The sequence below is a fragment of the Equus caballus genome, chromosome X (genome assembly GCF_041296265.1).
Source record: "Equus caballus isolate H_3958 breed thoroughbred chromosome X, TB-T2T, whole genome shotgun sequence".
Lineage (NCBI taxonomy): Eukaryota > Metazoa > Chordata > Mammalia > Perissodactyla > Equidae > Equus > Equus caballus.
This window is the reverse complement of record NC_091715.1, coordinates 47873622-47901471: the sequence shown is the minus strand read 5'-3', so window position 1 is coordinate 47901471 and position 27850 is coordinate 47873622. Positions and strand designations below refer to the sequence as shown.

The window sequence follows — 27850 nt, the reverse complement described above, 5'->3', positions numbered from 1 at the left end:
CTGTGATAATACATAGATTATTTCACCCTCAACATAAAACAGAATAGCTAGTGAGTCTTAAAAGCTGTAGTGGAAAAGACACTCAATGGACAACAGAGACTACATAGCTCATTTTGACAAAGAGTAGTCTGGAGAGAGGTAATGTAACATCCACATTGGTGTTGTCAAATAGAAATATAACAAGAGCAATATGTGTAATTTTTAAGAACTTTTAATTGTGATAATATGTGTAATTTTAAATTTTTTCTAGCCACATTAAAAAAGTAAAAAGAAACATAAAATTAATTTTAATATTTTCTGTAAGCAAATATATTTAATAGAAAACGTTCTCACAAAAAAGGATAAATATGTGAGGTGATGGATGCGTTAATTATCTAGATGGTGGTAATCCTTTCACAATTATATACCAAATGACTGCAATGTACATTTTAAATATCTTACAATTTTGTCAATTATACCTCAATAGGCTGAAAAAATATTCAAATATTATTCAATGTGTAATCTATATAAAATACTAATGAAATATTTTAAATTTTTGTACTAAGCTTTCAAAATGTCTTATTTACAGGACATCTCAATTTGGATGCTACGTTTTCAATGGTTAATGTGAAATTTAATCCTACTAAAACAATAAAGTGATGTTTAACAGAAAAACATTTTGAATTGTTTCAGTTTTTAAATTTAAATGTAAATTAATTAAAAATTCAGTCTCTCAGTAATACTAGCCACCTTTCAAGTGCTCAACAGCCACATATGACTAGTAGTTACTGTACTGGTCAGTGCAGATCTAGATCATTCAAGACAAGATGAGGCGGCCTCTGGTAATTCAAAGAGAAGTAAAAGGATCATAACTATAGGTAGTTCTGAGCATGCCTGAGGGAACCATGAAAAAGGTAGTGGCCCCCTGTTGTCATCTAGAAAGTGGATGAACCAAAATATGGATAGCTTATGCAGGAATAACCATGATTTATCAATTATCATTTAACTAAACACCATCTTTACACAATCATTTCTGAAAAGCACTTCTCCTTATTTCTCTCATTTTGTTAGTAAAAATATTATTGTAATATTTTCCCCAAGGAAATCTAATTATCATTCCTGATTTCTCTCTGTCTCTCTATGATGATATCTATCTATCTCCCTAATGAGGCACTAAGTAATACTCCTTCCTGAATTTGAAAACATCTTCAATATCTGATCCTTCTTTTTCTTTCCCACTAACACAATTCTAGTCCAGGCTTCATGCTTCATTACATCACACGTGAATTACTACAAAAGCTTTCTCACTAATCTTCCTATTCCGTTCTCTCCCATCTAATCCACATTGTACACTTCCATTACATTAACCTTTATAAGATGACAGTTTCATGATCTGACTCCTCTGTTAAAACATATTCACTGGCTTTCAACAGTGTCCAGAATAAACTCTTAATTATCCTGTTTTTTTTCGCTTCTCAGTCATTTTGGTACCAAATTAAGCTTTTTCCGTTTTTGTTCTCCAATTGTTCAATATATGTTTTTCTATCTCTTCCCATCAATTGTAATCTCCTTAAAGGTCAGAGTTGCATATTACTCTTCTCATAGAACCCTCAATGTTATATTTTTCACAATGATGCTTAATAAATATTTGTTAATTTCAAATAAATACAGTGGAAACTCCAGGTAACAAATTGCTTTCTCATATGTTTCCTGGATAAGAACATAAAAAGTTTAGGTCACAGAGACAAATAAACTTTATAATCTATCCACCTTTTACCCCTGCTACTCAAGCCTTGAGTTATATCAATTATATTAATTGGTAAAACTCCATTATTAATTTATGATCAGCATAGTCCCTAGAAACAGACGCTGACTGAGGGGAAGCAGAAAGGAAACATGATTAAGTTAAAACACATACTATTATTTAAAAGGAGTGATGGCAACTTTATGCCACCACCAACACAAATTAAACTTCTTACCTTGAAAGTATAAAGGGGTTCACCACTTTTCTAGAAAATGGTATTGAAAGATAAATTATTTGAACAGATTTGTTCAATGAAATTGAGCCCGTGGACAAATAAAAGCTTTTATTTTTGAGAAAAGCAACATTTGTCCTTTGAACATTCCAACAATAAGTAGAAAAAAATATATTTTATGATTTTTTATTGGGAGGAAGTCGGTTTAAGGGATTGAAAAAATGAAGTCACAGTATTAAATTCTTTTCATATTTAAATAATTTATTTGATGTTTGCTACTTGTGTGTTCAATTCAATCCTCGAGACATGTATCTGCCAGACACTTAAAATAGTGGTCTATTTAAGAGGCCTTAATGAATGACAATATTTTTGAAATGTGCTTTATGAATACAAATATTTCCAAAGCAAAGAAAGAAAACAATTGAATAAGTAGACATAATGAAAGTCTGAGCATTTCTCTGATTTACAAAATTATACTACTTTTTGTTTTTCACTACATGAATACAACCACTTTAAAAAATATGTGTGTGTGTATATACCCACAAACACAAACAGTACAGAAACATTTCAAAGTGGCAAACTTTTAGTGCACTGCCAAATTGCTACAATAACTGTCATCTATAGACATTCACATGCAAACACTACTGGACTAGTACACTAGAGCAAATAACGAGTATTAGTTAGCAGAACTCCTTGGCAAAAACTTTTACAAAATGGAAATAATGAAACAGAAATCCACTTCTCATCTTAACAGTATAGAAAATAATCTCTTTTATCATTTGAGTCATATATGAACACAGTATTATCTAAGCTCATAAAATAACTTCTTACAGCACACATAGAACTGTATTCTACACGCAACAAATGTCATCATTGGAAGAAAATGGGCTATGAGGAGAAGGTCTGAGAAATAGTGGTGGGGCAGATAAATCCATTAAAAAATAAGAAAGGCATGGCAAGGACTGGAATGCACATGCAAGGGAGAATGGGAAGAAAGAAAGCAGAAAGTAACAAAAACCGATTAAATGTAAAAGAGCAGCTAGTTATGACAGGAATGAATTATGAAAGTTGGACAAATGGGAAAGGAGAGGTGAAAATAATTTTTCTTCTTTATTTTAAGCTATATATAGAACTGTCACTAGCCAAAGCCCATTTGGAATATGAGTTGGTTAAACTGTCATATAAGTGATAGCATGGGCTTTGCCAAAACTACCACACAGGGCTGATCTGAACAAGAAATAAGATACCGGTTGTGAAGATGTTTCAAAAATTCAAAATGATACTCATATAAGACACACAGTTTACACAATATTCAGATTCAATCCTTCCTTCTAACTTTGGGAAAGTGGAAACAATGAGCTTGCCAGACCAGAGAGAAGAGGAAACCTTCTCTGCTCCATTATGAGTTTCATGCAACAGCAGACTCCACAGTCACAGTGAAGTCTGACTTTGAAAGCAGAACAAAGATGGTGACAAACTGATCTAATGGAGAGGGATGCAGAGATACCTGTGAGCAATGTCTCCACTCCTAGCATTTCTCCACAGAAATTCCTGGGGGAAAATTAGTGGAAGGAATAAAGAGGTTCCCTATACTGTTTCACCTGAACCATACAACCATTACTGTCTGAATAGGATTAAATTATTCCAAGTTCTCCCTTACAGCAGGAAGGACTGAGAGGGTAAAAAAGATTATATAAATTCAATAAAATATGCCAAAGTACACAATATCGTTTCTTACATATTAAAAACTAGAAAAGAAGAAAACTCTAAGGTGTGTTAGCTATGTGTGTGCATTGCTATGACCATTTGACAGCTAAGAAACTGATGCTTAGTGAGACATTTATTCAAGGCCACTTATCCAACACAAATTTGACCCTGGGTCTGTTTCATGTTAAAGTCCTGGCTGGTAATTTCTACAACAAAGCCTCCAACCATCAGAAGAGGTCAGGAAGATAAACAATGAGATAGCCAACATATATTTTTGATATCTTTTTTCTTGTTAGTTCTGTCATTATTTAAGAAAATATTTTGGCATTGAATAATATATCTGTTAAACTTTTATAAATGCCTTAAACAGCATTTCTTCCTCTGCTAACAGTAACTCTACAAGAACAATTCATGATATCCAAAGGACAGATAATCATGAATTAATGCACTGATCAACAGCAGTTGCAAATACCCCAAAGAGAGAGAAAACTAGACATTATGTGCCAGCTTATAAAAAACACAGGAGGACCTATGAAACATTCCTGCCCCAAAAATCACATTTCCAATCTGATCAAGTCTCTAGATCCAATGACCAAATTACTGAAAGACATGTTAGAGAAAATTAACACCAAAGGGATATAATCACCAAAACATAAGATTATGGCAAATGCTACATGTGAAACAACCTTATTTCTTCAACAAATAAAATTGCAAGGAAAGAAAGACACAAAGGGGAAACAGATTACAGACTTAAGAGACTTACTGGGATTCTAATTACTCAGAATATTAAAACAAGTAGTAGCATTGATGAGACAATTGGAAGTTGGAACCCTAACTGGATATTTATTAAGGAATTATTGTTAAGCCCATTCTTTATAGAACCATATATTGAATATTTATGGTTGAAATAATGTGATGTCTAGAATTTATTCCAAAATAATACTGGAAGAGGGTGAGAGTGGAGATCAGATAAACAAGACTGTTGTGAGTTGATAATAGTTGAAGTTGGGTGCCAAGCAAATAGATGTTCAATATATGTATTTTATGCATGTTTGGGGAAAAAAAGCACATGCAACACCATCACTGAAAAATGTCCTAAATTTTTTCAAGGAAAGAAGCATATTATCAAGGAATCACAAAGCTGAAAATACCTTAGAAACGATCTACTCAAACCACCTCATTTTATAAATAAGGAAATTAAGGCTCAGATAGGTGAAGTGACTTGCTCGGGGTCACACAACTTGTCAGTTCTAGACTCAGAATCAGAATTTAAATCTCCAAACTTGTAGCCCAGGGCTCTGTTTTTTTCCAAACCTACAAGAAACGACTGCATTTAAACATTTAGTCCAGAATACCCTTAAAATTGAGTGTAATTAGTAAAAGTAAGCCATATGACGAGGAATGAATGTAGTTCATACCAAAAATGAGCTGCCAGTCACTGTGGTAAGATCTGTTTCTTTCTGAGAACCATGGGCTCCTGCTGGATTGGAGAATCCAAACTGGGTTTCTTCCTCCTGTCCAAAGAAGTCAGAGTCAGGATGTATGTTCCATTCTGCTTTGGTTGGTGTCAGTAGATCTGAGACACTGTTTTCACAAAGGGTGCTTGAAGGAGTCAGAGCATCTGAGTCTACTGTTAGCTTACTGCTGGGGGTCAAAGCTTGGGGCTCTTGACTTGAGTTTTTCATAGCCAAAGATCCCAGAGATCCCAATGGCCCCGCGCTTAGACTTGAGACATCATCCATACCTAAGGGGCTCTGCTGAAAACCGGCGGCTGTCGTTCCAAAAAAGAGAGAGGTATCCAGACTTTGAGGAAGGTCACCGGTGGCCATCAAGCCCCGAGGGTCCAGAGCCTGCCCTAAGGAACTATTATTAGCAGCAGGAAGGTTCCCTGCCAGAGTTGAGCTCACCGAAGCCACATCAATAGTCAAGATTCCAGAGTTTACCAATGCCGTGTCTAGCACTGCAGCAGAACTACTGCCAGGCACGTCAGAGAAGAGAGACACTAGCTCTGCATCACTGAGATCACTCTGTCCCTGGCTGGCAAGTTCACTGCTGGGCGTAAGAGAATTTGCCGCTTCTAACTGAGCTAAGAGATCCTGGCCGAGGTTGTGCCTTTTGGCCATGTGGGTCTTCATGCTGTGCTTGGAGGTGAAGAGTTTATTGCAAGTGGAGACTGGGCAACGGCTTTTCCAAGTGTCCACATCTTGCAAGTGTTTCTTGGAGTGAATGTAGAGGCTACTTCGAGCAGAGAACCTGGCACAGCAGCCTTCCACGGGGCACACAAAGGGCTTTGTTCCCAGGTGGGTTATGCTGTGGCCTTTCAGATGCTCAGCCCTTGTGAAAGATTTCCCACAGCCTTCCACAGGGCACGTGAACCTCCGGTCATCGTCGTGCTTCCTTTTGTGCCTTAACAGTTTGGACATGCTAGTGAAGTTCCAGCCACAGCCGTCAAAGTCACAAAGGAAAGGTCTCTCACCAGTGTGGCTCCGCAGGTGAATTTTCAGCCGACAAGCCTTGTCGTACTGTTTGCTGCAGCCAGGAAAGGAGCAGGAAAAGAGTTCCTGCTCCCTGAAGTGGGCGCGGTTATGGGAAAACAGAGCACTCACGGTGATAAATGTCTTCTTGCAGCCAGAAAACGCGCACTGGTAGGGCCTCTCCGGCTCAAAGTGGCTCCGCTGGTGGGCGCTGAGCTTGGCCTGCGTGGGGAAGCTCTCCTCGCACACTTCGCATTTGAAAGAGTTCTCCTGCTCATGGCCCTTCATGTGTGCCTTGAGGTTATACACGGTGGTGAAGCTCTTGCCACAGCCCTCCGCCGGACACCCGAAGGGCCGCAGTTTGTCGTGTGATTGCAGATGCCTCTTGAGCTTGTACGAGGTGGTGAAGGTCCAGCCGCAGCCGCCCAGGGGGCACTTGAAGGGCCGTTGGCCCTGGTTGCTGCTGTGCGTCAGCAGGTGCACCTTCAGCTGGTGCTTCTTGGCGAAGGTTTGTCCGCACTGCGCCTCGGGACACAGGTACAGCACTACGCCCGGGCCCGGGCCCAGCGGCCCGCGGGGGCTCTCGGCAGCGGCCTGGCCCTCCGCCTCCTCCTCGGGCGGCGGGGGCGGCGCGGGTTCGGCCGGCTCGGCCAGCAGAAGGTCAGGAGGCAGCTCGGGGCAGTCGCCGGGCTGCGCGCCATGCGGGAACCCCGCCTGCGGGGCGATCAGACCCCCGGGCTGCGGGGCAGGCGCGACCCCAGGCTCCCAGGCTGGCGGCGGGGGCGTGGCCAGGGTGAGGACGCCGTTCTCGAAGTGCAACAGCAGGTTTTGGTTGTGGATAGTGACGGTGCCCGCGAAGGCCGCGGCGGGGCCCAGGCCTGGGGCGGGGATCGGGGCCGGGGCCGGGGCCGGGACCGCGGACAGGCAGCGGGAGCCCGGCGCAGGGTGGCCCGCGGGGTTCGCGCCGCTCTCACCCCCCTGGAGCCGTGGGCCCGGCTCGGCCTCCTCCCTCCACACAGGCCCTGAGGCCTGGCCGGCGCCCGCGGTCTCCACGTCGCCACCCACCGGGTCCAGTAGCACCAGGAAAAAGTCGTCGCCGCCGCCGCCGCCGCCGTCGCCGCCGCCGCCGCCGCCGCCAGCGTGATCGGGCCTCGGCTGCAACGGGCTCGGGCCCGGGCCCCGTGAGGCTGCGCGGGCCTCCTCGCGCCGCCGCCCGGGCCCGCCATCTTGGGGGCCACGGAGCAGCAGGAGGCGGCGCGCGGGGGCCTGGCCAGCCCGCGGATCAAGGCCTCCGTGGACCCGGCCGCCGCCCGCGGGGCTGCCAGCGCCGCCGCCCTGTCGCGTCCCGCGAGCCGGGAGCAGCCTCGGGATTTCCATCTCCGCGTCGGCGAGGCTCGGCTGGAACCAGAGCCGCGGAGGAGGCGCGACCCCGCCCCCTGCCGCGGGCCCGAACACGTTCCTGAAAGGGGAAAAAAAAAAGTGCAATGCGCAGAAACTGGCCCTATCAGATATTAAAACGTGTTTAACGCCACAGTGATTTAAATATTCTGGTACTGGGTCTCTGGGACAGACTAGAAAGCCCAGAGGCAGAGACTGGTATGCATAAATAAGTTCCACAGTTAATATTAGTAGGAAATCAAGGAGGTCTTCCCAGGTAATGGGGAAATGACAGTTCATTCGGTAAATGGTGCTGGAAAACCTGGGTATCTATCTGCTAAATGCAACTTAAATCTGTACCTCACTGTATATACCAAAATAAACACAGCTCCAGCCCCTCCCAGTGCTAAGCGTGGTGCTTAGTACTTTGCATGTGTTAAAAATTGTTTGCCGGCTGGCTGGCTGGATTGATAGATGAGGGAAAATTCCGAGCGAATACACTCTGTGTCAACATTAAACTACCATAGTGCTAGCAATTCCTACTGAATATGATGTCCCCCCTCCCCCCTACAAACAACTTCCATAACCAGAACTGTCTTGAACGAGGTCCTCAGGAAAATCTGTCACATCGTTAAATTTTTCGTCCTGCTGACGCAGCGATTAGAATGAATAAGAGGTGACGCCAAAACAGGTTAGCACTGTTCAGCCTAGAAATGCAAAGCCTGGAGAATGAAACAATTTATATCGAAATCGGGAAAACCCAGCCCACTCCTGGGTTATACAGTGCACAACCTAAACCAACACTTTGCCCTTCCACCATTGGTTACGCCATGGTAAATTTCATGTCCAATATCACAACACAATGAGGACATTCCTCAGTTTGCTCTAGATTTTCCAGCACGTGGAGGCCTCTGGACAGGAGTACCACTTAAACGTGATAAGGTTAAACCCTAAATCACTGCAATGGACTCTCCCGAGAAAAATGCACAGATGACCGTGTCCAATAGCCCCAGTGTGCCTGCTTGCATTTAAGTGTGGTGGCCCAGTCCCACTGTAATGGATTTGGCCAGTGATGCCTAATGATCTTATTAATGATGATGATGACCCTCCAATTTGTCATCAGTGACTTGGGAATTGATATAAATATAGGGTGGAATATCTAGCAAGAGAAAGGTTTAGAGTGATGACTAGATTATGGGGTACCTATAGTTTAAATAATCCCTGCTTTCCCTCTCTTTTAATGATAATGGACACTTGCTGATCTTTTGAATAGAAGATCAAGTTTTTCATCCATAACAATTCAAACCTCATTAGAATTTCTACTTCACATATTTTTCTTTCCATTATGCTTTTTGGAGGAAGCGTTTTTCACGTCTGAGATATAGAGGAGTGCATAAAACATATCTGTCAGGTTTCGATAATTTGTAAAAGCAAACACCCATGTAACCAGGACCAAGGTCAAGAAACAGACCATTGCCAGCCTTCCAGAATACAGCCACTGTATTCCTCCCAGTCGCAACCCACACCCTCCTCTGTGGATATAGTCATTATCCTGACTTTGTGATAATCATTTCAGTGGTTTTCTTTATAGCGTTACCACTTTTGTAGGCGTCCCTGAAAGATACAGTTTATATGAAGTTACATAAATGGAATCATACTGCATGCTTCCTTTTATGGCTTGCTTCTTTCACCCTGTATCATATTTCTTGGAGAGACTCATCCATGTTGTTCATAGCAGCTGTAGATCTTTTCTCCCCATTGTTGACTAGCATTCCAGTGTATGATTTTAGCAAAGTGATTATGATATGACTATGCCATTCTACAGTGGATGGTCACTGGGGTTCTTTCTAGGTTTTGACTATCATTATGAACAATGCTGCAGTGAACGTTCTTGGACACTTCTCATGGGACACGTGTAAAAGTCTCTTGGGTATACATGCAAGAACGCAATCACTGAGGAGCTGGCCCCGTGGCCGAGTGGTTAAGTTCGCGCACTCCGCAGCAGGCGGCCCAGTGTTTCGTTGGTTCGAATCCTGGGCGCGGACATGGCACTGCTCATCAGACCACGCTGAGGCAGCGTCCCACATGCCACAACTAGAAGAACCCACAATGAAGAATACACAACTATGTACCGGGGGGCTTTGGGGAGAAAAAGGAAAAAATAAAAATCTTTAAAAAAAAAAAAAAAAAAAAAAAAAAAAAAAAAAAAGAACGCAATCACTGGGCCATAGGGTATGCATATCTTCAGCTTTTCCAGATGATGCCAAACTGGTTTCTGTAGTGGCTGTACCAATTTACAATCCTACCAGTAGCACAGAGAGTTCCTGCTGTTACACATCTTCACCTATACCAAGTATTGCCAGAATTTAATTTCTTTTTTTTTTACCATCACTATTAAGGTTTTGCACGTTCTCATGTTTATGAGCCTTTTGGATTTTCTCTTCTGTGAAAGGGCTGTTCAAGTTCAACTCTTTCACCCATCTTTCTATTCTGTTTTCCGTATTGCAGTTACTGATTTAATGAGTTCTTTATGTGTTTTAGATACCAGACTTTTGGTGGTTACATGTGTGGCCAAAATATTTCCTTGCTCTGTTGTTCCTGTGGCAAAATACTCACTTGCTTTATGCTGTGCTTTGTGAACAGAAGATCTTAATTATAATATAGTCAAAGTTATCATTCTTTTCCTACGGTTAGTGCTTTTCTGTTTTAAGAAATCTGTCCCTGCCCTGTGGCCATGAAAATATTCTCTATATTGTCCTCTAAAATATTTATGGCTTTGCCTTTCACAGTTAGGTCTTAATCCACCTGCAAGTGATGTCTGTTTACGGTGTTGAGGAGGGTTCCATTTTTTTTTTTCATGTGTATATCAGATTGTCTCAGTGGACCACTTATTGAAAGGTATGCCCTTTGCCACCCGATTTGTAGTGCCACATGTGCCATAAATCAAGTATCTACCTATGCATGGTCTAGTTTTTATACTCTCTATTAAGTACCATGGCACTATGTATCTGTCTTTTTGAAATATCACATATCAATATTAATTACTACAGATCTATGGTCAATCCTGATATTGGATAAGATCAGTCAATTCTACCTTGCTCTGCAAAAGTGTCTTGGTTACTTTCGGCCTGTTTCAAGTCCATTTAAATTATCAATTCATTAGAAAGAGTTCAACCAAAACCTTGTTTGGGGCTCTATTAGGATTGTGTTGACCTTTTAAATTTGACTTCTTTTCAATATTGAATGTTTGATTCATGGATATGGTGTATCTCTCCTTTTAATAAGGACTTTTTAAATGTGTTCTAATAATATTTTATATTTTTCCCATAAGAGGGCATTTTATCCTAGGTACTTTTCTTTGTGTTTTTTTTGAGGAAGATTAGCCCTATCTTAGGTACTTCATATTTTGCAAATACTAGCTTTGAAATTTTTACTTTCTAGATTTGTTGATCGTAAATAGAATGCAATTGGTGTTCATGTGTTGATTTACAAACGTCTGAACTCTTTTATTGGTTCTAACAATTTGTCTGTAAATACCTATAGAATTTAATGTACACAATCATATCATCTGCAAATAATGCCAGGATTATGTCTTCCTTTCCAAGCATTTTGTTCCCGTCTTTCCCTTATTGCTCTCTCTGGGTGATAGTGGACATCTTTACTTGATGCAGCTCTCAAAGAGAAAGCTTTCAGTAATCCTGAGAAGGATATTTGCTCTAGATGTTGCGTTCTGTAGCAATCTGGATCCAATCAGTTGATAGAAAGTACACAGTGGACAGAGGAAGTTTAACATAAAGAATTATTAAGCTGTGACAAATGTATAAAATACAGGAAATAAGAAAACTCTATATGGTATCTTGGGGCTGAGGGAGAGTACCCAAGGGAAGACAAACTTGGAATGGGGGCTCTTCCCCAAGGCTGGAGTTCACACTTCATTGGAGAAGGTATAGGAGAACTTACTGGATGGTAGAGAAGTTTGCTGGTTTGCTGGGGCCAGACCTGGTCTACAGAACCAGAGCTGGTCTACAGTTGCAGGGTAAGCAGGAAGCAACCCTCTGGAGCACATCAGTGTGGACAAGCCACAGCTGGTGGCCAGTGTGTGGGCATGTAGTAGGAAATGGGGTCCTGGTGGAGTTGGAGGCCTGGAGCTAACAATGCCCTGTACATAGGATCAGGAGGGCCTTGGTGTTGGGAGGGCTGCAGTGTTGGGAGAATTACAAGACATAAACCTGTTCTTGGTGAGCTGTGGTGGGAGAGAAAGCAAGCGGAGGGAATCAGTGCACAGGTAGTTTGGAGCATAAGATGTCCCTATGAAGAGGGCCACAGAAAGCTGATCACCAGGCCACACCAGTATTGCTCGGTCGCTGAGACCAGTTGTTCTGGGCTCATGCCTGGGGCAGAGCACCCAGGATATTCTCACACTCACACCTCTCAGAACCAGAAACCGCAGGAGAGCCACTTCCTCCTTCAGTGTCCCTTCAGCGGCTTCTACTGGGAAAGCATAACATCATGCTCGCTTTGAAGGAGAGATGCTTAAAGGAATTCGTCCATTATCAGAGAGCATATATTGAAGGGTGAATTTAGAGTGGGGAGGCAGTACGTTGATAATTGGCTTCATAAGCTTTATCAGTTTAGGGGAGTCTCTTCTATTCTTAGTTTGCATGAATAGAAGGCACCCCACCTGCCAGGGCTATTGTTGTTAGCTCACCCAAGCAAGAGTATCTGTTATCCTGTTGTTTCTCTGGTAAATTAATGATTAAAGCAGCTGAGTGGCCATTTCAAGAGTTTTAGTAGACTGCTTAGGATTCGTGGTGGACCCAGGGTTCCCTGTCCTGAACTGAGTTTTGCTGAAAAACCCAGGCTCCGGCACAAAGGGGTGTCATGCATTTAGGGCAGAGAGCCTGTGAGCCCTACATTCTAGTCCTACCCAGGGCTTGCCTGCTCCACCTGCAAGGAGAGCCTTGGTGTGTGGTGAGATTGTCTCTTCCACCATTAAGTGTGAGTAGCACATGTTCTCCTCAGGAATAGACTTATTTATACCTTAAATGCCACTTTGCTTTCCTGGTAGCTGCACCTGAGCTAAACAAGGAGCGAAGATGCTTGGATTTCATTTGAACTCATGCCCAACAGAGCCCTGTCCGTGGAGGAGCTTGGCAGAAGATTTCTGTGTTATTCTTACAAAGTGTATATATTTACCAATGTTGGCAATTTGAGTGCTTTAATTGTACTTTTCTCAATTCGTCTTAGGCTCCAAAATGGACAAAACCTGATGCGAGAAAATGGCACTTTTTCTCTGCCATTCTTAAGTGGCAAACAATCCATTCTTTAGTGAGTGAACTGGCAGCTTATATTGAGAAGGCGAGACATTTTAATAAAAAATGTTTCTTTGGGTGCGTCCATATTCAATAGATAGAATAAGATACCACTAAATCAGGAGGAAAAATACTTTAATAGTTGCTCATCCTTGTACTCTTGTACTCTCTTCCTAGTACTGCCAATGTATAAAGCATATTCACCTCTGTATTCAGAAGCCACACAAGACAAATTAACCCACAGCCTTCTATTCACACACAGGACTGGGCTAGCTTTCTATCCCCGGCACCCTGAGACCTTGTACATGAAGACCTGGGTAAGAACAGGGAGTTTATCCTTTAAATGCTGGTTGGAGCTGCTGCCCAGACCAACTCTCTTAACTGCCACTCTGGCAATGGTGCGACACAAATGCGAAATCTGAAACTTGTCCACTAACAGGAGGAGCAGCTCTCTAGGCCTGGCACTTGGGATTCGTGGTGGACTCAGGGTTCCCTGGCCTGTCACCACTGGGCATCCAAGCAGTCACTCTCACTTCATAGAAATCACTGAGAGCCAAGTTTTGTGGAAATGCACACCTCCAGTCTGTGGTTTCTGAAGATGGGCCATGTAGCTGAGGTGTCTCTCCCTGCAGGAGGAAGGGGAATTTGAAAGCTTCCCATGAGGCATGGGCTGGGAGGGACCCGCCAGAGGTCATATCCTCCCACTGACAACTGGAGTAACCCCTGCTCTGTTGCTCCTGAACTCCAGCGAAAGAGCAAAGGGGGAGAAAGGAGAAGGTGTCGACAGCCCGAAAGTGCAGTCTTACTGTCTGTGTCCCTCACCCCAACCTGCCATGCTCTGGCAGAGGATGCAGAGTGAGAGCCAAGGTATAGTAGTTCCTGAAAATTCAAGAAGTTATTTCTCCCTGGTCCAACTGAGGGAAGAGCGGATGGGGCCAGGGTAAAATCTGTGTTTACACCTGGGGGACCAGTTGCACTTTGGGAAAACTTTGACAACTACTGCACCACAGAACTCTTCCCCATGCCCTGCACCCGCTCTCTGAATGTAATGAAATCTCTGAGGATACCCTGGCTATGTTATATTAAGTTCCAGTTTTCCCTCAAAACTTGTATGGGCGCAAGGCTTTTCTTTCCCTCTCCATTTCTCCTTACTAAAAACACCCCAAACCACACTCAGGGATCACAGGACCGTGTCAAGACTTCGCCCAGGCCCTGACTCCCTGCCATTTGCAAGCTCCGCACCTTCTGATGTCCTCAGAGGAATCTGATCTCAAGAAACAAACTCGTCAGGGCAATCCTCTCCCTAGAGAGGGCGCTCTCTACTGCATCTCTGAGACTAGAAGAAGGATCAGAGACTGGTGGCCTGAGCCCTTCTCTGGAAAATTCTGCACTATCTGCCAGCAGAGCACATGTCTAGGAAGGACTGTCCCAGTTATCTGCTGAGCAGGGAACTTTGCAGAACCTGACCCTCTACCCTCCAGATCTGTTGGAGTTCGACCCTCTTCATGTCCTGAAGACAGTTTAACTTTTCAGAAAGATACATGCTACATTTCACTCACCTTTTATCCATGTGATCTGGTGAAGATGGAAACCACTATCTATCCACATTTATTTTCAACTTCTGTCCATTTCACTGTTGTCCTCACCTCCCTCCTGCCTCCTCTAGGAGTGTGGTCCCCAAGACCGCAAGCCGCAGTTAGACAGTCTCACCTGGGTCTGGGCTTTGGCTCCGAGTTCTCTGTGAGGTTAACTGTGGATTCAGATTCAATGCAGAAGGCAGGGCATGGAGTGAAAAGAGGTTCACAAGCCAGCTGGCTCCTTTGGCCAGAAGAAAACCTTTTTCCTACAGCCAGCTCAGCAGGGGAGTTCTTGGTTTTCACATCACTTTTCCCACACGTGGAGATGCGAGGTCTCTGCTTCAGAGCCCAGTGGACTCATATGGTCATTTTTCTTCCTCGGCATCTCCCAAAATCTCCAGGAGCTGGCCGAGGAGAGCTCTTAGTTGCCAACCACCAGCTGCGTTTTGCCTCAGCCTGTCTTGCATGTGACTTACCTTTCCAAGGAAAAGCACTTTCCCAGAGGTTTATTGTGGGCTTCTATGCAACCTTGGAGTGGGATCTTGAAGAATGAAGAGATATTGGGAAAAAGAACTGTGGATAGGAATTGGCTAGAATTTTTTGGCGATGGAATAGTCTAAGCCAGTTAGCATATTTGAGTACTTGATTCATCAAGTGGTATTTGCAATAGCTGCTCATCACTTTTTCATTTTCCCAACAGCAGGTACCTGCTTCAGAGCGTTCCTTAAATATCAGACTTCTGACCCATAATTGTGCCCCCGAATGGTTCATATGAGAATCAGAGAGGCTCCTGGATCAAACTGAAAAGCAGGACCTTGCTTGAGATGTGCATTACTAACAGTGGAGAAAAAAGTACACATATCGTATATGAAGAAATAGTTGGAAAACATGACCCAGCATGCAAAACAAGCAACGGCACGTTAAAATAAACAAAGGAAAAAAAAGCCTTGAAGATTTTGATTTATTCTTCACTTTAAAGAAAAGCTAATTGGCTAATAAATTGTATAGATTTGATCTCAGCCTCTGTCAGTCAGATTAATCAGAGTGACTAAGTGGCATATTGCTATATAAGTGAGTTAAAGATGGCACCTGTGTTGTTTACTTCCTCACAGCCAGCTAGGACCATTAGCTCAAAGCCCACCAGCAACAAACTCAAAGTTTCATGCATGCAATTGCTTTAAATGTAGCCCAAATAAGCATACTTTTAGCCATTTAGAGCTTGCCTGCTTTGTATACTTCACAAAACTGCACCCAACATATGCTAGCCATAGTTAAGACAAACTCAGGGGGTATAAAACACCACTGCTTGCCTTCAGAGCCCTCTGACCCAGAGACTCCTCTGGGTTGATTCACCAAGAAGGTATAACAATTATAAAAATATGTGCATAAAATACCAGAATTCCAAAGTATACAAAGCAAACATTGAAAGAATTCAAGAGTGAAATAGGCAGTTTTACAATAATGGTTGGGGACTTCAAAAGCCCACTTTCGGTAATGGATGGAACAACCAGACAAAAAATCAATAAGGAAATAGAAGACATCAACAACACTATAAATCAATTGGACTCAACAGACATATGGAGAACCCTGCACTCAACAACAGCAAAATATAAATTTTTCTCAAGGGCACATAGTATGTTCTCCAGGATAGATCGTATCTTATACGACAATACAGATCTTAATAAATTTAAAAAATTTTAAGTCATACAAAGAATTTTTTTCAAACACAATTGAATGAAAATAGAAATCAATAGCAGAAGGAGAACTAGTAAATTCACAAATATGTGGAAATTAAACAACACACTTTTAGGGGCTGGCCCTGTGTCCTGGTGATTAAGTTCGCATGTTCAGCTTTGGTGGCCCAGGGTTTCACCAGTGAGGATCCTGGGTATGGGCTTGTCACCGCACATCAGGCCATGCTGAGGTGGTGTCCCAATAGCACAACCAGAAGGACCTACAGCTAGAATGTACAACTATGTTCTGGGGGTGCTTTGGGGAGAAGAAGAAGAAGAAACAAAAGAGGGAGATTGGCAACAGATGTTAGCTCAGGTGCCAATCTTTATAAAAACAACAACACACTTTTATTAAACAGTCAATGGTCAAAGAAGAAATCAATATGGAATTTAGAAAATATGTTTAGACAGATGACAAAACCACAATATACCAAAACTTATGGGATGAGGCGAAAGCAGAGCTGTGAGGGATATTTATAAGTGAAAAACACTTACTTTAACAGAGAAGAAACATCTCAAATCAACAAACTAATTTTACAACTTAAGGAACTAAGAAGCAAAGAACAAACTAAACCCAAAGTTAGCAGGAGAAAGGAAATAATAATGATTAGGTCAGACATGAATAAAACAGAGAATAGAAAAATACCAGAAAATCAATGAAACTTAAAATTGAATCCTTGAAAACATAACAAAATTGACAAAGTTTTAGCTAGATTGACTGAAAAATGGAGAAGATTAAAATGACTAAAATCAGAAATGAAAGTGGGGCATTACAATGATTTTGCATAAACAAAAAGAGTGTAGAGAGTAGTATGAACGACAACAAATAATATGCCAACAAATTGGATAACCTAGATGAAATGGACAAAATCTTAGAAATAAGCAGTGAATCATGAAGAAATAAAAAGTCTGAACAAACCTATATTGAGTAAGGAGATTGAATCAATCAAAAAGGAGATTGAGTCATCAGAAATCTCCCAACAACGAAAAGCCCTGGACCAGATGGCTTCACTGTGAATTTCCCCAAACACATAAAGAAGAATTAACATGACTCTTTCTCAAACTATTCCAAAAAATTGTAGGGGAGGGAACGCTGTTTAATTCATTCTATGATGCCAGAATTACCCTGATACAAAGAAACTACAAGAAAAGAAAACTATAGATCGATATCCCTGATGAATATTGATGCAAAAATTGTCACCAAAATACTGGCAATCAGAATTAAAAGGGCTATTAAAAGGATTATACACTATGACCAAGTGTGATTTATTGCTGCAATGAAAGATGGTTCAACATATGGAAATCAATCAATGGAATGCAACACTGTAACAGAATGAAGGGAAAAACCAACATGATCATCTCAATTGATGAAGAAAACATATGACAAAATTCAACAACCTTTCATTATAAAAACCCTCAATACATTAGGAATAGAAGGGAACTTCCTCAACATAATAAAGGCCATATATAAGAAACTCATAGTTAACATCATACTCATTTGTGAAATAATGAAAGCTTTCTCTCTAAGATCAAGAACAAGAGAACTGTCCCACTTTTACCGCTTCTAATAAACATAGTACTGTAAGTTCTAGCCAGAGCATTTAGGCAACTAAAAGAAAAAAAAGCATGCAAATTGGGGAGGAAGATATAAAATTATCTCCATTTTCAGTTGGCATAATCTTACATGTAGAAAACCCTAAAGATTTCACACACAAAGAATTAGAGCTAATATATTAATTCAGCAAAGTTGCACGATACAAAGTCAACACAAAATATCAGGTGTGATTCTATACACTAACAATGAATGATTTGCAAAGGAAATTAAGAAAACAATTTCATTTACGATAGCTTCAAAAAGAACAAAATAGACTTAACCAAGGAGATGAAGGACTCGCACACTGAAAACTACAAAATGTTGCAGAAGGAAATTAATTCTTTATGTCTTCTGACATAAATCCATGGAAAGACATCTTGTGTTTATGGATTGGAAGACTTAATATGGCTAAGATGTCAACATTATCCAAAGAGATCTTCAGATTCAGTGATATCCTTAACAAATTCCAACAATGTTTTTTGTGGAAATAGAAAAATCCATTCTAATATCTATATAGATTCTCAAGGGATCCCAAATAGCCAAAACCAACTTCAAAAAGAAAAGAAAGTTGGAGGAGTCACACTTCCTGATTTCAAAACTTACTACAAAGTTACAGTAATCAAAACTTGTGGTATTGCAATAAAGGCAGACATACAGACCGACAGATTAGAATAGAGAGCTCAGAAATAAAACCTCACACACATGGTCAAATGAGGTGTTACAAGTGTGGCAAAATCATTCAATGGGGAAAAAGGCAGTCTTTTCAACAAAGTATGCTAGGAAAATTAATATCTACATACAAAAGGGTGAAGTTAAACTCTTTCCTTACACTATATACAAAAAAGTAACCCCAAATCGATCAAAGACCTAACTGTTAGAGCTAAAACTATTAGGAAAAAACCATAGAGAAGAGGAAAAATGGTGATGTAAGAGAATCCAGCCTCCCTGTCCCCTGCCAAAGATCAATAATTGGATAGCTATCCACAAAGAAAAACAGCTATGGCAGGATTCTAGAGTCCATTTAGGAAGGTATTGCAATACAATGGAACAAAAACCTGACAGTAATCATGTAAGAAGAGAAGGAAGACAACTTCATTTTGCCTGCATTATCCCATCTCCCACACCAGCATTGTTCAGCACCAAGAAAGAACTTCCCAACTAGAAAGAGTTCCTCTCACCTGGAAAGTAAGAGTTGGGTAAGCCACCAGTTTCTCCAGCCATTTGGGGCACTGCACAAAGGTCCCACTTCAGTTTCACCCCATCAAGACCAGCAAAAATGAGACATATAGAGTAGGCTAGGAACAAGAAAGAAGAGCAGGGGCTATTATTAGCAGACACACAGCGGGAGCAATCATGGTTCACAGAGACCTGCCCTGCAGACAAACTCAGCAGATTCCACCACCAAGGAAGCCAATGGCCAGCACAGCCACTGCAGATTCCCAGAAATTTCACCAGCTTTTGCCCCACAGGAATTCACGTTCACTGACACCAGCCACTGGAGTCCCGCCTAACTCCCTCTAGCCCCACCCTGACAGGAGCCAAAGAACTGCACTAGCAGCCAGCGCAGGCCTCTGCGGCTGCACTAGTGTAAAACACCAGCCACCTGAATCCTTCCCAGCCCACACTGGAGACCAGGAGCCACATCAGCAGCCAGCTCGGATCTCAGCAGTTGTGTGAATGGAGGGCCAGCCACCTGAGTCTCCCCCTGCTTCTTCTGCCTCTGTCCCTGCCCCTGCCCCTGCCCCTGCCCCTGCCAGAGCTGAGAAACTGCACAGGCAGTCATCTCCAGCCTCTCTGGTTATACTAAGATGCCAGGCACCTGAGTACCTCTTTGTCCCTGCTGGAGCCTGGGAGCCACTTCAGCAGCCAGCTTGGGACTCTCTGGCTGCACAAGTGCAAGATGCCAACCTAGACCCCCTCAGCTGGCCTCCACTGCTGTGCCCGCACTTAGAGCTAGCCACTGCAGTTGTGCACCTGCACACCACCAGCCAGACACCCAGTCATCAGCCTCTACCAAAGCACACAATCCAAGGAGGAGAATGTGCGGTCGTGGGAGAGGATGCCTACAACCAGGTCCTCTGCAGTTGCCAGGGAGCCCATAGTTGGCCCCAGTCCTTGCTACCTGCCCTGGCCCCCATCACTATGTGTGTGTATGCAACATGCCCCTGACACTACACAGACATCTGAAGCTGGCCCCCACAGCTGAGTATGTGCACACCACCAGTTCTGGCCACCACTGCTGCCTGCCCTGGTCCCTGATGTTGTACCTGGAGGTGCCACAGAGGATTTCGACAGCCCATGAAGCCACTGCAGACCCCCTACAGTACTCACAAAGGACCACACACTGGTCGATGCTATGGACACCAGTGGCCTGAACCAGGGCAGGTGCCACCATGTGCCCCTGCACTTGGCACCCTGGACCAATAGCCCCATGGTCACAGCATGATCCAGCATGCCCCCACTCACAGGTGAAATGTTTCCCTGACTGAAGTCAGTCCATAAAATCTGTATGAGATGCCTATTTCAAATGCACAGATACCTACTGGGCTACAGGGATTATGCAGAAGTAGGGAAACATGCCTCCACCAAAGAGATACAGTAAACCTCTAGTAACTGGCCCCACAGAAAGGAAGATCCATGGATTTTGCAACCAAAAATTCAAAATAATTATTCTAAACATACTCAGAGAGCTACCAGAGAACACAGATAAACAATAGCAGGAAAACAATATGAGTGCAAAGTGGGGAGTTCAGCAAAGATAGGAAAGCTAAAAAGAACCAAACAGAAATGGTGGAGCTGAAAATACAATGACTGAACTAAAAAAAAAAAAAAAAAAAAAAAAAAAAGGGCACTAGAGCGCTTCCATAGCAGACTCACATAAGAAGAAAAGAGAATCAGTGAGCTAGGAGACAGACCAACCCAAATTATCTAATCAGAGGAGAAAAATCAAAGAATCATAAGGAACGAGGAAAGCTTATGGGGCTTATGGGGCTTATGGGACACCATTAAGGGAAATAATGTACACATCATTGGAGTCCCAGGAATAGAAGAGAAGGAGAAAGGGGTAGAAATCTTCTTTAAAGAAGTAATGACTGAAAACTTCCCAAGCCTGGGAGAGATTTGGACATCTAAGTTCATGAAGCTAATAGGTTGCCCCCAAATTTTAATCCAATGTGATATTCTCTAAGATACATAATAATGCTATCTAGCTTAAAAGGAAAAACGAGGATTTTGAAAGCAGCGAGAGAAAAATAATTCTCTCATACAAAGGAAGCCCCATAAGATTATCAGTGGATTTCTCTGCAGAGACCTTTCAGGCCAGGAGAGAATGGGATGATATAATAAAAGTACTGAAAGAAAGAAACTGGCAACCAAGAATACTTTACTGGCAAAGTTGTCCGGCAATGAAGGAGAGATAAAGACTCTCTTATAAACAGAAGCTAAAGGAATTCATCACCACTAAACCTGCCTTACAAGGAATGCTAAAAGCAGTTCTTCAAGCTGAAACAGAAAGATGCTAATTAGTAACATGAAAACATATGCAAATATATGACATATTGGTAAGATAAGCCTATGCTCAGATTCAGAATACCCTATTACTGCAATATGGTGATGTGTGAACTACTTAACGCTAGTGTAAGATTAAAAGACAAACATATTAGAAATAGGTATAGCTTCACAATTTGTTAATGCATACACAGTATAAGATGAAGTAAATGGTGACCTCAAAAATGTAAAAGAGAGGGAGAAAAGAGTAGGAAAATAGGATAAAACCTAAACAGACATAGAAAGCTGTAGAAGGTTTATGAAAAAAGGATCTTTAAAAGGAAATTTTAACATGTGGTCAAGCTGGCTAAGATTTAAGTAAATTTATTTAAAAATGAATTTTAATATCAAAACTACACTAGTACAAAATTATAATTTTTCTCTAATAAAAAGGAAAAGTCTTCTCAGATTATTGATTTCCTCTTAATAAGAGATTCTTTTTTATTAATTGCAGTAACATTGGATTATAACATTATATAGCTTTCAAACGTACATCATAATATATTTCGAATTATGTTTAGATTACATCATGTTCCCCACCAAAAACTAATTATACTCCATCATCTCATGTTAGCCTAATCACCCCTTTTGCCCTCCCCCCCTTCCCCTATGGTAATCACCAATCCAATCTTTGTTGCTATGGGTTTGTTGTTTTAATTTTCTACTTATGAGTGAGATCATACGGTATTTGACTTTCACCCTCTGACTTATTTCATTCAGCATAGTACCCTCAAGGACCATCGATGTTGTCACAAATGGCCAGATTTCATCATTTCTTATGGCTGAGTAGTATTCCATTATGTATATGTACCACATCTTCTTTATCCATTCGTCCCTCAATGGGCAACTAGGTTGCTTCCAAGTTTTGGCTATTGTGTACAATGCTGCAATGAATATAGGGATGCATGTATCTTTATGCCTTTGCGTTTTCAAGTTCTTTGGATAAATACCCAGCAGTGGGACAGCTGGATCATATGGTAGATCTATTAATTTTCTGAGGATGCTCCATACTGCTTTCCGTAGTAGCTGCACCACTTTGCACTCCCACCAGCAGTGTACGAGGGTTCCCTTCTCTTCACATCCTCTCCAAGACTTGTTATTTCCTATCTTTTTGATTTTAGCCATTCTGACTGGAGTGAGGTGGTACCTCATTGTAGTTTTGATTTGCATTTCCCTGATACCTAATGATGTTGAGCATCTTTTCATATGCCTGTTGGCCATCCGTATATCTTCTTTGGAGAAATGTCTGTTGAGATCTTTTGCCCAGTTTTTAATTGGGTTGTTGTTTTTTTTGTTGTTGACATGTATGTGTTCTTTGTATATTTTGGATATTAACCCCTTGTCTGATACATGGTTTGCAAATATCTTCTCCCAATTGTTAGGTTGTCTTTTCATTTTGTTGATGGTTTCCTTTGCTGTGCAGAAGTTTTTTAGTTTTATGTAGTCCCATTTGTTCATTGTTTCTTTTGTTTCCCTTGCCCAGTCAGACATGGTACTTGAAAATATGCTGCTAAGACTGATGTCAAAGATCGTACTGCCTATGTATTCTTTTAGAAGTTTCATGGTTTCAGGTCTTACATTCAAGTCTTCAATCCATTTTGAGTTGATTTTTGTGCATGGTGTAAGGTAATGGTCTACTTTCATTCTTCTGCACGTGGCTGTCAAGTTTTCCCAACACCATTTATTGAAGAGACTCTGCTTTCTCCATTATATGCTCTTGGCTCCCTTGTCGAATATTAGCTGTCCATAAATGTGTGACTTTATTTCTGGGATGTAGATTCTGTTCCATTGATCTGTGTGTCTGTTTTTGTGCCAGTACCATTCTGTTTTGTTCACTATGGCTTTCTAGTATATTTTGAAATCAGGGAGTGTGATACCTCCAGGTGTGTTCCTTTTTCTCAGGAATCCTGTGGCTATTCGGAGTCTTTTGTTGTTCCATATAAATTTTAGGATTCTTGATTCTATTTCTGTGAAAAATGTTGTTGGAACTTTAATAGGGATTGCATTGAATCCATAGATTGCTATAGAAAGTATGGACATTTGAACTACGTTAATTCTTCCAATCCAAGAGCACAGAATATCTTTCCATTTCTTTGTGTCTTCTTCAATTTCTTTCAACAATGTTTTATATTTTTTGGTGTACAGATTTTTCACCTCTTTGTTTAAGTTTATTCCTAGGTATTTTATTCTTTTTGTTGCAATTGTAAAAGGGATTACATTCTTAATTTCTCTTTCTGCTACTTCATTGTTAGTGTATAGAAACACAACTGATTTTTGTATGTTGATTTTGTATCCCGCAACTTGACTGTATTCATTTATTGTTTCTAAAAGTTTTTTAGTGGATTCCTTAGGGTTTTCTATATATAAAACCATGTGGTTTGCAAAGAGTGACAGTTTCACTTCTTCTTTCCCAGTGTGGATCCCTTTTATTTCCTTTTCTTGCCTGATTGCTCTGGCTAGGACTTCCATTACTATGTTAAATAAGGGTGGTGACAGTGGGCATCCTTGTCTGATTCTGGTTCCTAGAGGGATAGCTTTCAGTTTTTCTCCATTGAGAATGATATTTGCTGCTGGTTTGTCACATATGACCTTTATTACGTTGAGATATTTTCCTTCTATACCCATTTTTATTTAGAGTTTTTATCATACATGGATGCTGTATCATGTCAAATGCTTTCTCTGCATCTATTGAGATGATCATGTGACTTTTATTCTTCATTTTGTTAATGTGGTGTAACACTTTGATTGATTTGCAGACATTGAACCATCCCTGCATCCCTGGAATGAAGCCCACTTGATCATGATGTATGATCTTTTTAATGTATTGTTGTGTTCGATTTGCTAGTATTTTGTTGAGGATTTTTGCATCAATGTTCATCCGTGATATTGGCCTGTAATTTTCTTTTTTTGTGTTGTCCTTGTCTGGTTTTGGTATCATGATAATGTTGGCTTCATAGAATGAATTAGGAAGCCTCCCCTCCCCTTCAAATTTTTGGAAGAGTTTGAGCAGGATAGGTATTAAGTCTTCTTTGGCTGTTTGGCAGAATTCACCAGGGAAGCTATCTGGTCCTGGACTTTTATTTTTTGGGATGTTTTTGATTGCTGTTTCGATCTCTTTACTGGTGATCGGTCTATTCAGATTTTTTACTTCTTCTTTGCCCAGTTTTGGAAGGTTGTATGTTCCTAAGAATTTATCCATTTCTTCTAGATTATCCAATTTGTTGGCATATAGATTTTCATAGTATTCTCTTATTATCTTTTTTATTTCTGGTGTGTCCATTGTAATTTCTCCTCTTTCATTTCTGATTTTATTCATTTCAGCCTTCTCTAGTTTTTTCTTGGTGAGTCTAGCTAAGAATTTGTCAATTTTGTTTATAATTTCAAAGAAACAGCTCTTGGTTTCATTAATTTTCTCTATTTTTGTTAGTCTCTATTTCATTTATTTCTGCTCTGATTTTTATTATTTCCTTCATTCTGCTTATTTGGGGCTTTGTTCTTAATTTTCCAGTATCTTTAGATGTGCTCTTAGATTGTTTATTTGGGATTTTCCCATTTGTTGAGGTAGGCCTGACTTGCTATAAACTTCCCTCTTAGAACTGCTTTTGCTGTATCCCATAGATTTAGGCAGGTCATATTTTCATTTTCATTTGTCTCCAGGAACTTTTTAAATTTCTTCTTTGATTTCTTCATTGACCCAATAGTTGTTCAGTAGAATTTGTTTAATCTCCAGATTTTTGTGGCTTTTCTGGTTTTCCTCCTGTAGTTGATTTCTAGTTTCATGCTTTTGTGGTCAGAAATTATGAGTGCTATTATTTGATCTTGTTAAATTTATTGAACTTGTTTTGTGGCCTAACATGCGATCAATCCTGGAGAATGTTTTATGTGGATTTGAAAAGAATGTGTATTCTGTGGCTTTTGGATGGAATTTTCTCTATATATCTACTAAGTCCATCTGGTCTAACGTGTCCTTTAGGGCCAGTGTTTCCTTATTGATCTTCTGTTTGGATGATCTATCCATTTGTGTAGGTGGAGTGTGAAAGTCCCCTACTATTCTTGTGTTACTGTCTATTTCTCCTTTTATGTCTGTCAATAATTGCTTTATATATTTAGGTGCTCCTATGTTGGGTGCATAGATATTTACAAGTGTTATATTTTCTTGTTGGATTGTTTCCTTTATCGTTCTGTAGTGCCTGTCTGTCTCTTGTTACAGTTTTTGTTTTTAAGTCTATTTTGTCTGATATAAATATTGCTACCCCCACTTTCTTTTCTTTTCCATTTGCATGGAATATCTTTTTCCATCTTTTCACTTTCAGTTTGTGAGTGTCTTTAGGTCTGAAGTGTGTCTCTTGTATGCAGCATATACATGGGTCTTTTTTTTTATCCAATTGGCCACCCTATGCCTTTTGATTGGAGTATTTAGTCCATTGACATTTACAATGGGTCTGGATAAATATGTATTTATTGCCATTGTGTTGCTTTTTTTCTGGGTGATTTAGTAGTTCTCCGTTCCTTTCTTTTTCTCTTGCTCTCTTCCATTGTGGTTTGATGGCCTCTTTAGTAATATGTTTGATTTCTTTTGTCTTACTTATTTGCTTACTTCTTATAGGTTTCTGATTTGTGATTACCATGAGGATCCTATGTAATATTCTATGTGTATAACAGTCTATATCGAGTTGATAGACTCTTTAGCTTGACCTCTTTCTAAAAGTTCTACTTTTTCACTCCCCTCCTCCAACATTTTATGTTTGGGAAATCATATATAATATCTTGTTTAGTGTGTGTCAATCAATTACCCTCTTATCATTGAAATAGGTAATTTTAGTACATTTGTATTTTAACCTTCATATTATCTTCACAGGTAGTTGATCTGCTACCTTTACTATGTTTTTACCTTTACAAGTGATTTTATTCACTGTTTTTTTTTATTATGTTTTTATCACTATTTCTGGTCATCACTTTCCCATTTAAATAAGTCCCTCCAGCATTTCTTGTAGAACTGGTTTCTTGGTGATAAACTCCTTTAATTTTTGCTTGCCTGGGAAGCTCTTTATCTCTCCTTCCATTCTGAATGACAACCTTGATGGATTTAGTATTCTTTGCTGTAGGTTTTTTTCCTTTTAGCACTTTAAATACATCATGCCATTCTTTTCTCACCTGTAGGTTTCGGCCGAGAAGTCTGTGGATAGCCTTATGAGTTTTCCTTTGTGTGTCACTTGTTGCCTTTCTCTTGCTGCTTTTAGGATTCTCTCTTTATCTTTAATTTTGGACATTTTAATTATAATGTGTCTTGGTGTTGGCCTCTTTGGGCTTATCTTCCTTGGAGCTCTCTGTGCTTCCTGTACTTGAATGTCTGTTTCCTTCCTAGATTAGGAAAATTTTAATCTATTATTTCTTCAAATAAATTTTCGGCCCCTTTGTCTCTCTCTTCTCCTTCTGGGACACCTATAATATGAAAGTTAGCCCTTTTGATATTGTCCCAGATTTCCCTTAGACTGTTTTCATTCTGTCTCATTCTTTTTTCTTTTATCTGTTCAGCTTGGGTGATTTCCTCTAGTCTTTCATCTAGCTTGCTGATCCATTCTTCTGTATCCTCTAATCTACTATTGAGTCCCTCTAGTGAATTTTTCATTTCCAGTATTGTATTCTTCATTTCTGATAGGTTCTATTTTATATTTTCCAGGTCTTTACTGATGAGCTCACTGTGTGCATCCAGTCTTCTCCCAATATCTGTGAGCATCCTTGTGAGATTTTGTTTGGACTCTTTGTCAAGTAGGTTGCTTACTTCTGTTTCATTTAGTCCTTTTTCTGGGATTTTGTCCTGTTCCCTTGCTTGGAATGTATTCCTTTGTCTCCGCATTATGCCTCTTTCTCTGTGCTTATTTCTATGTATTAGGTGAGTCGGCTATGACTCCTGATCTTGGAGAAGTGGCCTTATGTAAGAGATGCCTTGTGAGGCCCAGCACTGTGCTTCCCTCTCATCACCAGTCCAAATGATCCATGAGAGACCCCTTTGTGGCCTACTTGTGTCTTTCTACAGTGGCAGGGCTGCTCTTAATGCAGGTACCCAGGGAGTCTAGTCTTTCCTTCCCTGGCCAGCTGTTTGTAAATCTGGTTTGGGGAGCCTCAGCACCAATGGCTACAAAGTCTGACAGCACACTCCTGTTGCAGTTTCCCTATGGTAGGTACCCAGTGTAGCTTCTTGATAGGCTCAGGGGCTTACAGTTGCTATGGGCCTCAGGCCTATAAAGCTGTTGTCAGTTCTCTTAGGAGTGCAGCTGAGTGGGGCTGGCCTTAGGCATGGGAGCATTCAATTGTTTCAGACTTTGGAAGGTGGGGCTGATCCTTTTTATGGCTATTTGTGCGGCACAGGTCTTCTGCCACTGATAAGCCTAACCCCTACAGGACAACAGACACCATCAACGCAGTCCTGGTCTGTGCACACTTCCAACCCCCCTGGAGCATACCCTGATGCCCCACTACATAGGCCCCCACCTCTCCACAAATACCCCCCCCCCACAATTCACCTGGTCCTCACACAGGCCCTGCCCCACAGAGATGGACATGTTCGCCTGCCA

General features: G+C 41.0%; 1 protein-coding gene across 1 annotated transcript; it reads right to left on the bottom strand.

Annotated features, from left to right (window-relative positions):
* Positions 1-2195: 2195 nt before the first annotated feature.
* On the bottom strand, positions 2196-7586 carry LOC100146280 (zinc finger X-linked duplicated B). The gene has a single exon (XM_023634482.2). It carries the CDS (start codon positions 7511-7513, stop codon positions 5075-5077), a length of 2439 nt encoding a protein of 812 aa, XP_023490250.2. The 5' UTR covers positions 7514-7586; the 3' UTR covers positions 2196-5074.
* Positions 7587-27850: the final 20264 nt, after the last annotated feature.

Bases quoted from the DNA above. Each gene is read 5' to 3' on its own strand.
- LOC100146280 (XM_023634482.2), bottom strand. From the start codon at position 7,513: ATGGAAATCCCGAGGCTGCTCCCGGCTCGCGGGACGCGACAGGGCGGC.